General features: G+C 48.8%; 1 protein-coding gene across 1 annotated transcript in view; it reads right to left on the reverse strand.

Moving 5' to 3' along the window:
- The window catches only part of LOC132808381 (zinc finger protein 229-like), a 45,791-nt gene extending 43,884 nt beyond the window's left edge, over positions 1-1,907 (reverse strand). Inside the window, exon 1 of the mRNA XM_060822124.1 lies at positions 1,373-1,907. Coding sequence (XP_060678107.1) covers positions 1,373-1,900 — 528 coding nt within the window. The 5' untranslated portion in view covers positions 1,901-1,907. The remainder of the gene's footprint in view (positions 1-1,372) is intronic.
- Between the last annotated feature and the right edge of the window lie 13,306 nt (positions 1,908-15,213).

Consider the following 15,213-nt stretch of genomic DNA (forward strand, 5'->3'; position numbering starts at 1 on the left):
GCACTGAGTATAGGGTTTGGGGTCTGGACAGGATGTTGGTTAGGCCACTTTTGGAATACACAGGAACCTCGATTATCCAAAGGACACATGCAGGGTGTATTTCAGTTGCTTGACGATTAGATCCCTCACAGTGTGGAAACAGGCCCAACCAGTCCACACTGACCCTCCGAAGAGTAACCCACCCAGTCCCATTTCCCTCTGACTAATGTACCTAACACTACGGGCAATTTAGCATGGCCAATTCACCCTGACCTGTACATCTTTGGACTGTCGGAGGAAACCCACGCAGACACAGGGAGAATGTGCAAATCCCACACAGACAGTCACCTGAGGCTGGACTGAAACCCGGGTCCCTGGTACTGTGAGGCAGCAGCGCTAACCACTGAGCCACCGTGCTGGTTCATCTAATTCCGGATAATTGAAGTTCCTCTGTATTATGTGCACTTCTGGTCTATCGGAAAAATGTTGCAAAACTTGAAAGGGTTCAGAAAAGATTTGCAAGGATGTTGCCAGGGTTGGAGGGTTTGAGCTACAGGGAGAGGCTGAACAGGCTGGGGCTGTTTTCCCTGGAGCATCGGAGGCTGAGGGGTGACTTTAGAGAGGTTTATAAAATCATGAGGGGCATGGATAGGGATAGACAAAGTCTTTTCCCAGAATTAGAGGGCATAGGTTTAGGGTGAGAGGGGAAAGATTTAAAAAGGGTCCTAAGGGGCAACATTTTTCACACAGAGGGTGGTGTGTGTGCGTGTGGAATGAGCTGCCAGAGGAAGTGGTGGAGGCTGGTACAATTGCAACATTTAAAAGGCATCCACTTGGGTATCTGTGTAAGGAGAGGTTTGGAGGGATAGGGCCATTTGCTAGATTAGTTGAGGATATGGAGGGTTGGGGCAAAGGGTCTGTTTCTGTGTTGTACATCTCTACTTCAGGAGGAAATGTGCAGTCGCAGGCTCGCAGAGCCACTGGATGCCAAGGGGATGAGAGCACAGCAACTGCAGTGACCCTCCCCCCTCCCACCCAGGGTTCAGCCCTGGGCGGTGACTCACAGCGGCTGGCCCCGTCACTTGTGCCCCCGCTGGTGCCGCAGCAGGTGCTGGGACTGAGTGAAGCCCCTCCCGCAGACGGGGCAGGTGAATGGCCTCTCCCCGGTGTGGACCCGGTGGTGCGTCCGCAGGTTGGTCAGCCGGGTGAAGCCCTTGCCGCAGACGGAGCAGATGAAAGAGCGCTCACCACTGTGAAGCCGCCGGTGCGACAGCAGGTTGGAGGAGTCGCTGAAGCCCTTGCCGCACTCGGGAAAGGTAAACGGCCTCTCCCCGGTGTGGACCCGCTGGTGGATCTGGAGGCCGGACGAGTGGGGGAAGCCCTTGCCGCAGACCAGGCAGGTGAAGGCCCCCTCCCCGGTGTGGACCTGCTGGTGCCGCAGCAGGGTGGACAAGTGGGTGAAGCCCTTGCCGCACACCGAGCAGGTGAAGGGCCGCTCCCCGGTGTGGACCTGCTGGTGGGTCAGCAGGTTGGATGACTGGGTGAAGCTCTTGCCGCAGACCGAGCAGCTGAACGGCCGCTCGCCGGTGTGGACCCGCTGGTGCGAGAATAGGTTGGACGACTGGGTGAAGCCCTTGCCGCAGACGGAGCAGGTGAAGGGCCGCTCCCTGGTGTGGACCCGCCGGTGCTTGAGCAGGCTGGAGGAGTCGCTGAAGTCCTTCCCGCACTCGGAGCAGGCGAACGGCCTCTCCCCGGTGTGGAAACGCTGGTGGGTCAGCAGGATGGACAGCCGGGTGAAGCCCTTCCCGCACTGAGAGCAGCTGAACGGCCTCTCCCCGGTGTGGACACGGCGGTGGATCTCCAGCATGGACGGGTAGCGGAATCCTTTCCCGCAATCCCCACACTTCCACGGTTTCTCCATGGCGCGCGGAATGCCTCCTGAGACTTCCTTTCCCCACAGTGGGCAAACTGGCTCAGGCACGTACCCTTGTGCTTCAGGAAGAGACGATACTTTAAGGGCCTACTGAAGCAGACAAAAACGTTCAAAGAATTTTCCCCTTCTGGACTGAAAGAGGGACGTCTCTCCTGTCCCACGAATCAAGGGGCTCTGTCAGACCTTCACATGGTACTCCGTTGGGGAGCTCTACCTGCAAAGCTGCACTTCTCATATCCTGTGAAAAGGGGATTACAAAAGTTATTGCTGCCTGCACACGATAGGAATTCAGAACAGATCATTCTAGTTTCTTGGAACTTCCCTAAAACAACCAAGTTACAATATGCAGATGCCAGTGTTGGGCTGGGGTGTACAAAGGTAAAAAAAATCACACATCACCAGGTTGTAGCCCATTAGATTTGTTTAGCAGTTTGAGCTTTCAGCGCTCTGCACCTTCATCAGGTAGCTAGTAAAACCTCCAGGCGAAAAAGACAGCAGATGCTGGAAAAGCACAGCAGGTCAGGCAGCATCTGAGGAGCAGGAAAAATCAATGTTGCGGGCAAAAGCCCTACATCAGGAATGAGGAAAGAATGAGGACACTTTCCTCATTCCTGAAGACGGGCTCATGCCTGAAACGTCGAATCTCCTGTTCCTTGGATGCTGCCTGACCTGCTGCACTTTTCCAGCAACACATTTCCAGCTCTGATCTCCAGCATCTGCAGATCTCACTTTCTCCTATAACCTAGAGTTGTGTGATTTTTAACTTTAAAAAGTGTTGCGGGGGGATCCAAGATGGCGGCGACCCAGCAAGACTGAGTCCACAGTGCTCTACCCAAAACTTGGGAAAAGTGGGCTATCCACCCCCACCACATTCACTAAACCATTTATAATAGTTGTTAACCTTAAATAGTTACCTATTAGTACATTTAAATAGTCTAATACTAGCTGGAAAATGAGTAAAGGGAAGGAACAGGCGGCTCTAAGAAAGCAGGGACCCCTCCCCCACCCTCTCCCTCTTCAGCTGCAACAAAGGTGTCTTCAGCTACTTCAGGAGATTTACCAATGAAGATGAGCTTTGAGGAGATGTTTGCCAGGTGGGAGGCGAAGATTGATGCTTTTATCGATGAGTCTCGGCAGAGCAGAGAAGCACTATCAGCCGAGCTGCAGAAGCAGGGCAGAGACATTCAGGAATTGGAGTGCCGAGTCAGAGAGGTGGAGTCGAAGGCCGCAGCCTCAGACACTGGGATAAAATCAACAGCCGACCACATCCGTTTTCTCGAGAATCGAGTCCAGAACCTAGAAAACCACATTGATGACCTCGAAAATCGATGTCGTAGAAAAAATATTCGGTTGTTGGGCCTGCCCGAGCAGGAAGAGGGAGGCCAGCTGACAGCATTCTTAGAGCATTGGCTGCCACAACTTTTAAATCTGCATAATGGATCAGGCCAGGTAAGGGTAGAATGGGCCTACCGGGTCACAGTACGTGGGCCCGGCTCAACCCAGCGCCCACGCCCGGTCCTGTTCCAGCTGCAGAGCTATAGGGAGAGGCAGATGCTCCTGGAAGCCTCAAGAAATCTGGGAAAAGATCCCCAAGCTATGACCCACAAAGGATCCAGGATCATGCTGTTCCAGGACTTCTCCCCAGCTTTGGTCCGAAAGAGGAAGGCATTCGATGAGGCGAAGAAGCGTTTAAGGGACTTAAATATCCAGTACTCCTTACGATATCCAGCGACGCTACGCCTTAGCCACGAAGGATCCATATATAACTTCGGATCACCGGAGAAGGCTAAGGAATTCTTGGACTCTCTTAAATAAACTGTAAGAGATTGTGGACGCTGGTCTGCCTTTCCCATTATTTTGGTTTACATCCCTTCATCTTTTCTTATCTTTCCCCCCATGTGTGTATGTGTGTATATATATATATATATATGTTGGGGCGTTTGGTTAATGTTGATGGGGAGAGGTGGTTACCTTATTCTATTTTACTTCTGTTTTTAGGAGCGGGGTTGTTTTTCTTTCCCCTGTTATTTTGTGGTATTATATTTAAGTATTACATGTTGAGATTGTAATCTTATAGTTATATATGGTATTCATATTCCCAAATATATTTAGGTGTGGGTGGGGGTGGGGTGTTCACTGTTAACTCTAGCTTTATATTATTATTTTTTTTTGGGTAGATTAGACTTACAGTGTGGAAACAGGCCCTTCGGCCCAACAAGTCCACACCGACCCGCCGAAGCGCAACCCACCCATACCCCTACATTTACCCCTTACCTAACACTACGGGCAATTTAGCTTGGCCAATTCACCTGACCCGCACATCTTTGGACTGTGGGAGGAAACCGGAGCACCCGGAGGAAACCCACGCAGACACGGGGAGAACGTGCAAACTCCACACAGTCAGTCGCCTGAGTCGGGAATTGAACCCAGGTCTACAGGCGCTGTGAGGCAGCAGTGCTAACCACTGTGCCACCCTCATTTTATTGAGGAACACCTGGGTCAAGGGTGGGGCACTGGTTGGAAGAGGGTAAGATGGACTGTGGGAGAGGAAGTGACGCTCCCTGGGAACAAGGGAGAAAATCTCCAATTCGGAATGTTTTATATTTTTTATACTTAGAAAGAGTTTTTTGTTATATTGTTTTGAGTGTATCAGAGAGTCTTTACTTTTGTAAATCTTGTATGCTCCATGCTCGGGATGTTCTAGATAGGGTTTCCCCTCCCGAGGGGTCTCGGATCTGTCCAGATGATTATGGCTGAACAGTCGGTTAAGTGGTGCACCTGGAATGTCAGGGGGAGTAATTCGCCAGTTAAAAGGAAGAAAATATTATCAAATCTTAAGAAGGAGAGAGTTGATATAGCTCTCCTACAGGAGACACACCTGTCGGATAAAGAACACTTAAAATTACGACAGGGCGGATTTGATCAGGCCTTTTTTTCCTCTTTTAATTCAAAAAGCAGGGGAGTCGTTATCCTTGTCCGGAAGAACTTCCCTTTGAAAATTCTAAATCAGATAAAAGACGAATCTGGACGATATATTTTGATTAAAGCTCTCATAAATGGAGAGGAATATGGGATCTTAAATGTATACTGCCCCCCGGCACACCCCTTTAAATTCATAACGGAAGCTTTTTCAAAACTGATGGCCTTTGGTGCCCGTCATACAATTATAGGGGGAGACTTTAATTGTATTATGGATCCGGAAATAGACAGGATTCCCAAGAGTGCCGCTGGAGTATCTCCCAGATCTAGACAACTGGCGGACCTGAATAAAGAATTAGGATTGGTAGATGTATGGAGATGTCTCCATCCACAGGGTAGAGATTTTTCTTTCTACTCTAATCCACATAAATGTCACACAAGAATTGATATGTTTTTTGCCCCATCGATTTTTCTAAACTCTATAGCAACCTGTAAAATAGGTACTATAGCAATCTCTGACCATGCCGCTGTATACATGGAAACTAAGGTAAAGAACAATGGGACATCTGCTCGGCATTGGCATATGGACCCCTTCCTGATAAAAGATAGCAAATTTTTAAAGTACTTCTCCCAAGAACTTAAAACTTTTTTAGAAATTAATACTGGTACGGCTAGCAATCCGTCAATGATGTGGGAGACCATCAAAGCTTATGCACGAGGTTTGATCATCTCCTATTCAGCGACCCAGAGGAAAATGAAGGGAGAGCAACAGCGTCTGCTCGAAGCTCGCCTAAAAGCAGCCGAAACAGCATACGCTGATAGACCTTCTATCACAAAATTGCAGAGGATTACAGCTCTTAGGACAACTTTAAACACCGTGCTTACTCAAATGGCTAAAAGGGAAATATTATTTGCGAAACAAAGATTATATGAATATGGCGACAAACCGGGTAGATACTTAGCATTTCTTGCAAAGAAAAAGAAAGCCCCTCAAACTATTCCAACCATCAAGGAAAGTACAGGTACCCTGACTCATGATCATAAAAAGATCAATGCGACCTTTAAAGAATTTTATTCTGAACTATATAGATCGCAGGATTGTGAAGATAGGATTAGGAGGATGCAGTCATTTTTTAAAAATTTGACCTTCCCGGGCCTGACTCCGGAACAGGTGTCGGCCCTAAATATCCCTTTAACAGTCCAAGAAATACTTGAGGCAATTAGGCAACTTCAGAGCGGAAAAGCACCGGGCCCGGATGGTTTTCAAGCTGAATTCTATAAAGAATTTACAGGAATATTGGTTGACCCACTTATGGATATGTATAATTTTGCGCATAGTCAGGTCTGTCTCCCGCCCACGCTGAAAGAAGCAAATATTTCTCTTATCCTCAAAAAAGGAAAAGACCCAGAAGATTGTGCATCTTACAGACCAATATCCTTACTAAATGTAGACTTTAAAATTCTCTCAAAAATGTTAGCACTAAGACTAGAAAGGGTACTGCCATATATTATAAAGGAGGACCAGACGGGATTTATTAAGGGCCGCAGATCATCCAATAATATCAGAAGGGTCTTGAATATGATCCAAGCCTGTCATCAGGGAAAGATACCAGGAGTAGTAATTTCATTGGATGCGGAAAAGGCATTTGATAGGGTTGAATGGTCATATTTATTTTACACATTGGAAAGGTTTGGCGTTGGACAGGTGTTTACCAAATGGGTTTCAACATTGTATAGTGACCCCAAAGCAGCTGTTATTACTAATGGGTTAAGATCGGATGGCTTCAGTGTGGGTAGGGGCTGCCGTCAAGGATGTCCTCTCTCACCATTGTTGTTTACACTGATAATCGAACCATTAGCAGAAGCCATCCGGACTGATCCTAATATAACGGCCCCGAGGATTGGTACAGGTAAACACAAAATTACCCTCTATGCAGATGACGTTCTCTTATTCCTCAGTAATCCTTTAATGTCAGTGCCTCGTCTAATTCAAGTTATTAATACATTTAGTGCATTCTCAGGCTATAAAATTAATTTTTCAAAATCGGAAGCCATGCCAATGGGTGGTCTGGCTATGATACCCCACTTAATGGACGGATCCCCTTTTCCCTTCCGTTGGTCCCTGGAGGGCTTCTTATATTTAGGTATTTTTATCACGCCAGTATTTGATCAGCTGTATAGGGCTAATTTTGTACAATTTATGGAAAGGATAAGGCAGGACCTCCAGCGATGGAGAGACCTTCCGATTTCCTGGGTAGGGAGAATAGCATTAATTAAAATGAATGTTCTGCCCCGTCTCTTATATCCTATGAGAATGCTCCCGCTGATGCTGCCAAGGCTAGCCCTACGTAAATTATATGGCTGGTTGGGCTGCTTTATTTGGAACCATAGACGGCCCCTTATTAAGCTGAAGAAGCTACAGCTTCCACAGGCAAGGGGAGGACTGGACTTCCCAGACTTTAGGAAATATCAGTTAAGCTCCCTACTAAGTTACATAGCTGATTGGGTTTCATCTGATCCACAATCAATTTGGCTGGATATCGAAGCCTCCCAAGTAAAATACCCACTTATTAACCTTTTATTTTCAGATAAGAGGAAAATCATTACAGACCACTGTAAAAATCCCATAATATTAAACACAATTAAGGCCTGGAATATAATGCGGCAAAATGAGGGTAACTCACATAAAACATCCCCCCATGCACCAATAGTAGGCGCATGGGGATTCCAACCGGGGATTACAGATGCCACCTTTAAACTCTGGAGATCCAGGGGCATCTCATGCTTAGGGGACCTATTTAAAGATGGGATCCTGATGTCCTTTGAGCAGCTGCGTCTGAAATTCGGAATACCTAATGGGGATCTCTTTCGATACTTCCAAGTTCGAGATTATATACAGAGGAAGACTACATTAATAGATAGTCTTTATAAATCAGACAGAGAACGTAATGTCTTACGACCAGCGGGGGCATCCTCCGTTAGTACTATATACCATTTGCTACATGATGGAGTCTCAGGAGACATGGATGACCTGCTTAAAACATGGGAGCAGGACTTGGGGCTAGAAATCTCTGAGGATATGTGGAATGACATTTGGGAAAATGCTAGAAGAATTGCTATCTGTAACAGAACTCAGGCTATCCAACTAAAGATACTTCATAGGGCCCATATAGCTCCGGCTCGACTGGCAAAATTTAAGGCAGGAGCATCTCCAATGTGTCCTAAATGCAAAATAGAGGTGGGTACTCTTGTACATTGTCTGTGGACTTGTCAGAAAATCCGCAGATACTGGACTAAAGTGGCAAATACCCTGACAGAAATTTTAGGAACGGACATTAGGGTGGACCCTGTATCTCTCCTTTTGGGCTTTTCGAACCTCTCATCTCTGGATATGCATGGGAAGAGACTATTTTCTATTCTCTCTTTCTGTGCAAGGAAAAATATTTTGGTGAACTGGGTGGCTGAGGGCCCCCCTGGACTTTCAAATTGGCACAGATTAATTATGGAATATATCCCCCTTGACTTCCTCACAAATATGGTGCACCGAAAGACTGAATTATTTTATAAAATATGGCAGCCCTTTTTGAATTATATAAATGCAGATATTTCGGCTATCCTAACAAGGGCTTTTATTTAGTGAAGATTTCAGACCGGGCTGCTCCGGGGACCCTTGGGAGAGGAATCCTGCGCGAATACGGGTTTTATTATATTTGATGTTTATACATTCCGAGCATGTAAGAGACTTAGGTATACACTCTGGTTAGTTATAGGTTAGATTAGTAGAAAGTTGAGTTTTTTTTTCTTTCTTTTTTCGTTTGTTTTTCTTTTTTTGTTTTCTTTCTTTCTCTTTTCTTTGTTAAATTATGACTATTGTATATATGATTTAATTGTACATCAATGTTTGTATTTGAGAGTTTTGTTTATTTTTGTAAATTTGCAAAAATGTTAAATTTCAATAAAAATATCTACAAAAAAAAAGTGTTGCAAATCTCCACCCACACACACACACACACACACACACACACACTTCAATTCTCACTCTGCTGTTTCTGATATTACCCATCCCCCAGTATTGTGCAGAAAGGGACTTATTACCTAAAAAAGCTGTAAATCTACATCCCACACACTCTTTAACTCTTGCTGTACCTAATTCCCACCTCCCTCCCCCATGCTCCAGCAGGGTCTGACTGATGCTCATTGACTGAGCCACACTCACCTCGTCCTGGACACAGACACCCTCCAGACCAACACAATATCATCTCCCCTTAACCCCCCCGCAACGGCGCATGTGCAGGAGCAACCGATCACGTGAATCGAGGGACCGCCGTCGTCACAAAGGCCGCGCGTTGATTGGACGGAGCGCCCGCCCGTGCGGCGTTCCAGCCTTTCCCATTGGTCCACCGCGCCGCGCGTCACGCGGCGGCGCTGTTCTTTGTGACGCCCACGTGACCTCTCTCCCGTACTCTACCTATTGCGCCCCTCCCTTCACCTCGACACGGGGAGGCATGACCAATGGGGAGCTTTGGAGGACCGGAAGGAAGGCTGGTCCTCCTACCAATCAGAGCATCCCGTCATTGTCTGAATGTGGAAGTTGGATCATGAGCTCCTGCTGCTCTCTCTCTCTGAATGAAGATTGAGTGTTACCCCAGACTGCACCAACCTCTGAGTACAGCACCCTCTCTTCTCACCCCTCCTATTCCATTTCTTTTCTGGATTAAACTGTTGGTTTGTAGGAAGTGAAGTGAAAGGAGGTGAACTTAGGAAAGGTGCATATGCTGGATGCATTGGTCTAGGTCGCTGTCTGTGTCTCTGTCTCTCTCGCTCTCGTGTCCTTCATCAGGAACAGTAGTGTTATGGATGCGGATCATTAGCTGTCTTCCTGTTTGTCCTATGTAGTGTTTTGTGCAGTCCTTATTGTGTACAAAATCCCATGCAAGGCCTGCACAAAACACTACATAGGACAAACAGGAAGACAGCTAACGATCCGCATCCACGAACACCAACTAGCCACGAAACGACATAACCAGCTATTCTTAGTAGCCACATACGCAGATGACAAGCAACATGAATTTGACTGGGACAACACTACTATTATAGGACAAGCCAAACCGAGAACAGCCAGGGAATTCCTAGAGGCATGGCACTCATCCACAGATTCAATCACTAAGCACATCGACCTGGACCCAATATACCGACCACTGCAGCGGACAGCTGGAACTGACAACCGGAAGCGGCAGATTCAAACCACTACAAATGCCGGAGGAAAGATCACAGAAGCGCTTCACAGGAGGCTCCCAAGCACTGAGGATGTCACCTAGACAGGGGACGAAACGTCTGCAACACAAACTCCCAGCTCGGCGAACAGAACCACAACATGTTATGTATTTCCAGTCATACCCGTTACAGGACAGGAGAATACTGGGCTCAATGCTGACTCTGTGGATGAATGTAGTCAGACTCATTCCTCTCTATATCCACAGAGTCCTGTAAGTGTATTCCTCTATAGGGTCCCTCCAGTCTCACTTGGGTATTGATCGACTCCACTACAGTCATCCTCAGAGCGAGCATGTTCTAGGTCTTGTTACCAAAGCAAAGTTCTTGCTCTGATTCTCTTTCCCCTCCCCCCCACATCTTGGTCTGTCAATATGGTAGAGAGGGGGGGGGGGCAGATAACTAGGTTAGCAAACTGCATGAGGGTGGCATGATGGCTCAGTAGGTAGCACCGATGCCTCAGTGCCAGGGACCTGGGTTCAATTCCAGCCTCGGGCGACTCTCCGTGTGGGTTTCCCCCGAGTGCTCCGGTTTTCTCCCACAATCCAACCTTGTGCAGGTGAGGGTGGGTTGGCCGTGCTAAATTGCCCAGAGTGTTCAGGGATGTGTAGCTTAGGTGCACGTGTCAGGGGTAAATATAGGGGAATGGGTCTGGGTGGGATACTCTTCACAGGGTCGGTATGGACTTGTTGGGCCGAAGGGCCTGTTTCCACACTGTAGGGGCTCTAATTCTTAAATTTTCTTGGAGCCAGATCTGCCAAATGTCAGGAATCAGAAAAATTGGGAGGGAGCGTATTAGGTACGGCAGTAGGGAGAGTGTGTGGGATGGAGACTCACAGGTTTTGGTTATGGGCGTGGAATGAATATTCCATGAAATCGATCTGTTAAACTCTGAGATTCTACGTGATACTGACAGCGATGACTTTCTAATTTACAGGCTTTCACAGGAGGATTTATCTGCACATCTCGAACAAATTGCCTCAGCCAGCTTGACTCATTGGGACTGGAATTTTATCGATCTTTTGAGTGGAGAAGGAGGATTGTCCCGCCTGCTTCCAGAGATCTGACTGGTAAAGCACTGAGATGCCGCTGTTCGAGGGTGGAGGGAGCTTTACCGGAGCGGAGAGTTAGCCAGCCGGCCACCCGCAGCAGAGTGGGACGTCAGAGGGAGCGTCGAACCTGGAGGGAGCCCGCGCCGTGGGGAAACCGTGGAAGTGTGGGGAATGTGGGAAGGGGTTTCGAGTCCCCTCTGAGCTGGAGATCCACCGGCGCGGTCACACCGGGGACAGGCCGTACCCCTGCCCCGAGTGTGGCAAGGCCCTTCACCCAGCTGTCCCACCTGCAGACGCACCGGCGCCTCCACACACCAGGGAGAGGCCTCTCACCTGCCCCGGGGGCGGCAAGGCCTTCAATCGATCGCCGACCCTGCGGACGCACAGGCGCCTTCCCAACGTGATCGCACGGAGTTGAAGTCTGCAGGGAATCCCACCCAGGACTGGGGGGATCGTGCCCGTGGGGGGATTGTGCCCCGTTCGAAGGCAGTGGGTGAAGCGGGAAGGTGGCGAGGCTTCCTTTCTGCCGGACTGGCCGCTCTCGCTCCCTTTGCTTCCCGTGGGACCGATGCTGTTTGAGGCTGGGACTGCACGTTCCCCGTGCCAAAGATCTGCAGGAGCTGAGGAAGTGCACTCCTTTCACACCGGATGGTAAATCATGTTTGTCCCATCTATTTCAGTCTTAAATACCCTCCGTGACCTGGCCTCCCAGCCTCCTGTGGCAGTGAATTCCACAGATTCACCACTCTCTGTCTGAAGAGGTTTCTCCTTATCTCCGTTCTAAAAGGTCTAAGGCTGTGCCCTCGGCTCCTGGTCTCTCCTACCAATGGAAACATCTTCCCAATGGCCACAGATAGATCAAAGTCAAATACAATAGCCTCTATTCCATTGAGTGTCCAGCACACTTTCTAACACTTTGTAAAATCAGGAGGGCCATTGATGAGGTGAGTGGCAGGTGTCTTTTCCCGATAGAATAAAGAATATTCCAGCACAGGAACAGGCCCTTCAGCCCTCCAAGCCTACACCGATCCAGATCCTCTATCTAAACCTGCTGCCTATTTTCTCAGGATCTGTATCCCTCTGCTCCCTGCCCTTTCCTGTATCTGTTGAGATACATCTTAAATGACGCCATTGTTCCCGTCCCTACCATCTCCGCTGGCAACACATTCCAGGTACCCAGCACCCTCTGCGTAAAGAACTTTCCATACATATCTTAAATCTTTCCCCTCTCACTTTGAACTCATGACCCCAGGTAACTGAGTCCTCCACTCTGGGGGAAAAACATTTCTTGCTATCCACCCTGTCTATACCCCTCATGATTTTGTTGGCCTCAATCAGGTCCCCCCCCCCCCCCCAAACCTCCATCTTTCCAATGAAAATAATCCTGATCTATTCAAACTCTCTTCATAGTTAGCATTCTCCATACCAGGTAACATCCTGGTGTACCTCCTGTGCACCCTGTCCAAAGCATCCACATCCATTTGGTAATGTGGCGACCAGAACTGTACGTGGTATTCCAAATCTGGCCGAAACAAAGTCTTGTATAACTGTAACATGACCTGCCAACTCTTGTACACAATACTCTGTCCGCTGAAGGAAAGTGTGCCATATGCCGCCTTGACCACTCTACTGACCTGCATTGCCATCTTCAGGGAACAATGGGCCTGAACACACAGATCTCTCTCTACATCAGTTTTCCCCAGGACCTTTCCCATATGACCTCACTGCTCGAGTCCTTCATAGTGCCCTCCTTCAGCACAGCTGTGATAGCCTCTCTGACCAGTAATACAACTCCTTCACCTCCCTCTCCATCCCACCTGAAGCATCGATATCCTGGGATATTTAGTTGCCAATCTTGTTCTTCCCTCAACCAAGTCTCAGTATTAGCAATAACATCATCCTCCCAGGTACGACTCCAAGCCCTAAGTTCATCTGCCTTACCTACTACACTTATTGCATTAAAACAAATGCACCTCAGACCACCTGTCCCTTTGCGTTCATCATCTGTTCCCTGTGACTCTTCCCCTTTGTCACACTGACTTTATTATCTCGCTCCTTACAGGCTTTAGTTACTACCTCCTTCCTGACCACGAACCTCCTCATTTGTTTCCCATCCCCCACAACATTAGTTTAAACCCTCCCCAGCAGCGTTAGCAAAAGCAACCCCAAGGATATTGGTTCCAGTCTGGCCCGGGTGTAGCTCGTCTGATTTGTAATAGCCCCTCCACCCCCAGAACTGGCCCCAATGTCCCAACAATCTGAACCCATCCCTCCTGGAATTTTATCGGTTCCCATGCGATTCCCCATCATTCTGTTCAAACCTATTGAATTCATTGCCAATCGACTCGATCCCTCCTGATCCATGAATCCTCTCCTCTCAAGAATCAATTTGATGAACATTTGTTATCTTCCGTGTATTGAAGAACTTCTCTTTTCAATCCTCCCAATTCCTCCAAACTAAAGGAGTTGCCATGGGCACCCGCATGGGCCCCAGCTATGCCTGTCTCTTCGTAGGATATGTGGAACAGTCCATCTTCCGCAACTACACTGGCACCACCCCCCACCTTTTCCTCCGCTACATCGATGACTGTATCAGCACTGCCTCGTGCTCCCACGAGGAGGTTGAACAGTTCATCAACTTTACTAACACCTTCCATCCCAACCTCAAATTCACCTGGACTGTCTCAGACTCCTCCCTCCCCTTCCTAGACCTTTCCATCTCTATCTCGGGCGACCGACTCAACACAGACATCTACTATAAACCGACTGACTCCCACAGCTACCTGGACTACACCTCCTCCCACCCTGCCCCCTGTAAAAACTCCATCCCATATTCCCAATTCCTTCGTCTCCGCTGCATCTGCTCCCAGGAGGACCAGTTCCAACACCGCACAGCCCAGATGGCCTCCTTCTTCAAGGACCGTAGATTCCCCCCAGACGTGATTGACGATGCCCTCCACCGCATCTCCTCCACTTCCTGCTCCTCCGCCCTTGAGCCCCGCTCCTCCAACCGCCACCAAAACAGAACCCCACTGGTTCTCACCTACCACCCCACCAACCTCGGTATACAACGTATCATCTGCCGTCATTTCCGCCACCTCCAAACGGACCCCACCACCAGGGATATATTTCCCTCCCCTCCCCTATCAGCGTTCCGCAAGGACCACTCCCTTCGTGACTCCCTCGTCAGGTCCACACCCCCCACCAACCCAACCTCCACTCCCAGCACCTTCCTCTGCAACCGCAGGAAATGTAAAACTTGCGCCGACACTTCCACACTCACTTCCCTCCAAGGCCCCAAGGGATCCTTCCATATCCGCCACAAGTTCACCTGTACCTCCACACACATCATCTATTGCATCCGCTGCACCCGATGTGGCCTCCTCTATATTGGGGAGACAGGCCGCTTACTTGCGGAACGCTTCAGAGAACACCTCTGGGACGCCCGGACCAACCAACCCAACCACCCCGTGGCTCAACACTTTAACTCTCCCTCCCACTCCACCGAGGACATGCAGGTCCTTGGACTCCTGCACCGGCAGAACATAACAACACGACGGCTGGAGGAGGAGCGGCTCATCTTCTGCCTGGGAACCCTCCAACCACAAGGAATGAACTCAGATTTCTCCAGTTTCCTCATTTCCCCTCCTCCCACCTTGTCTCAGTCGGTTCCCTCAACTCAGCACCGCCCTCCTAACCTGCAATCTCCTTCCTGACCTCTCCACCCCCACCCCACTCCGGCCTATCACCTTTCCTTGACCTCCTTCCACTTATCACATCTCCATCGCCCCTCCCCCAAGTCCCTCCGCCCTACCTTTTATCTTAGCCTGCTTGGCAAACTCGTCTCATTCCTGATGAAGGGCTTATGCTCGAAACGTCGAATTTCCTATTCCTTAGATGCTGCCTAACCTGCTGTGCTTTAACCAGCAACACATTTTCAGCAGAGCTCAGAAATACGAAGGGTGCAGTAACAATGTTGGGGCTATACTACAGGCCTCCCAATAGTGAGCGTAAGATTGAGGTACAAATATGTAAACAGATCATGGAAAGATGTAGGAT

The sequence above is a fragment of the Hemiscyllium ocellatum genome (genome assembly GCF_020745735.1).
Source record: "Hemiscyllium ocellatum isolate sHemOce1 chromosome 27 unlocalized genomic scaffold, sHemOce1.pat.X.cur. SUPER_27_unloc_5, whole genome shotgun sequence".
NCBI lineage: Eukaryota > Metazoa > Chordata > Chondrichthyes > Orectolobiformes > Hemiscylliidae > Hemiscyllium > Hemiscyllium ocellatum.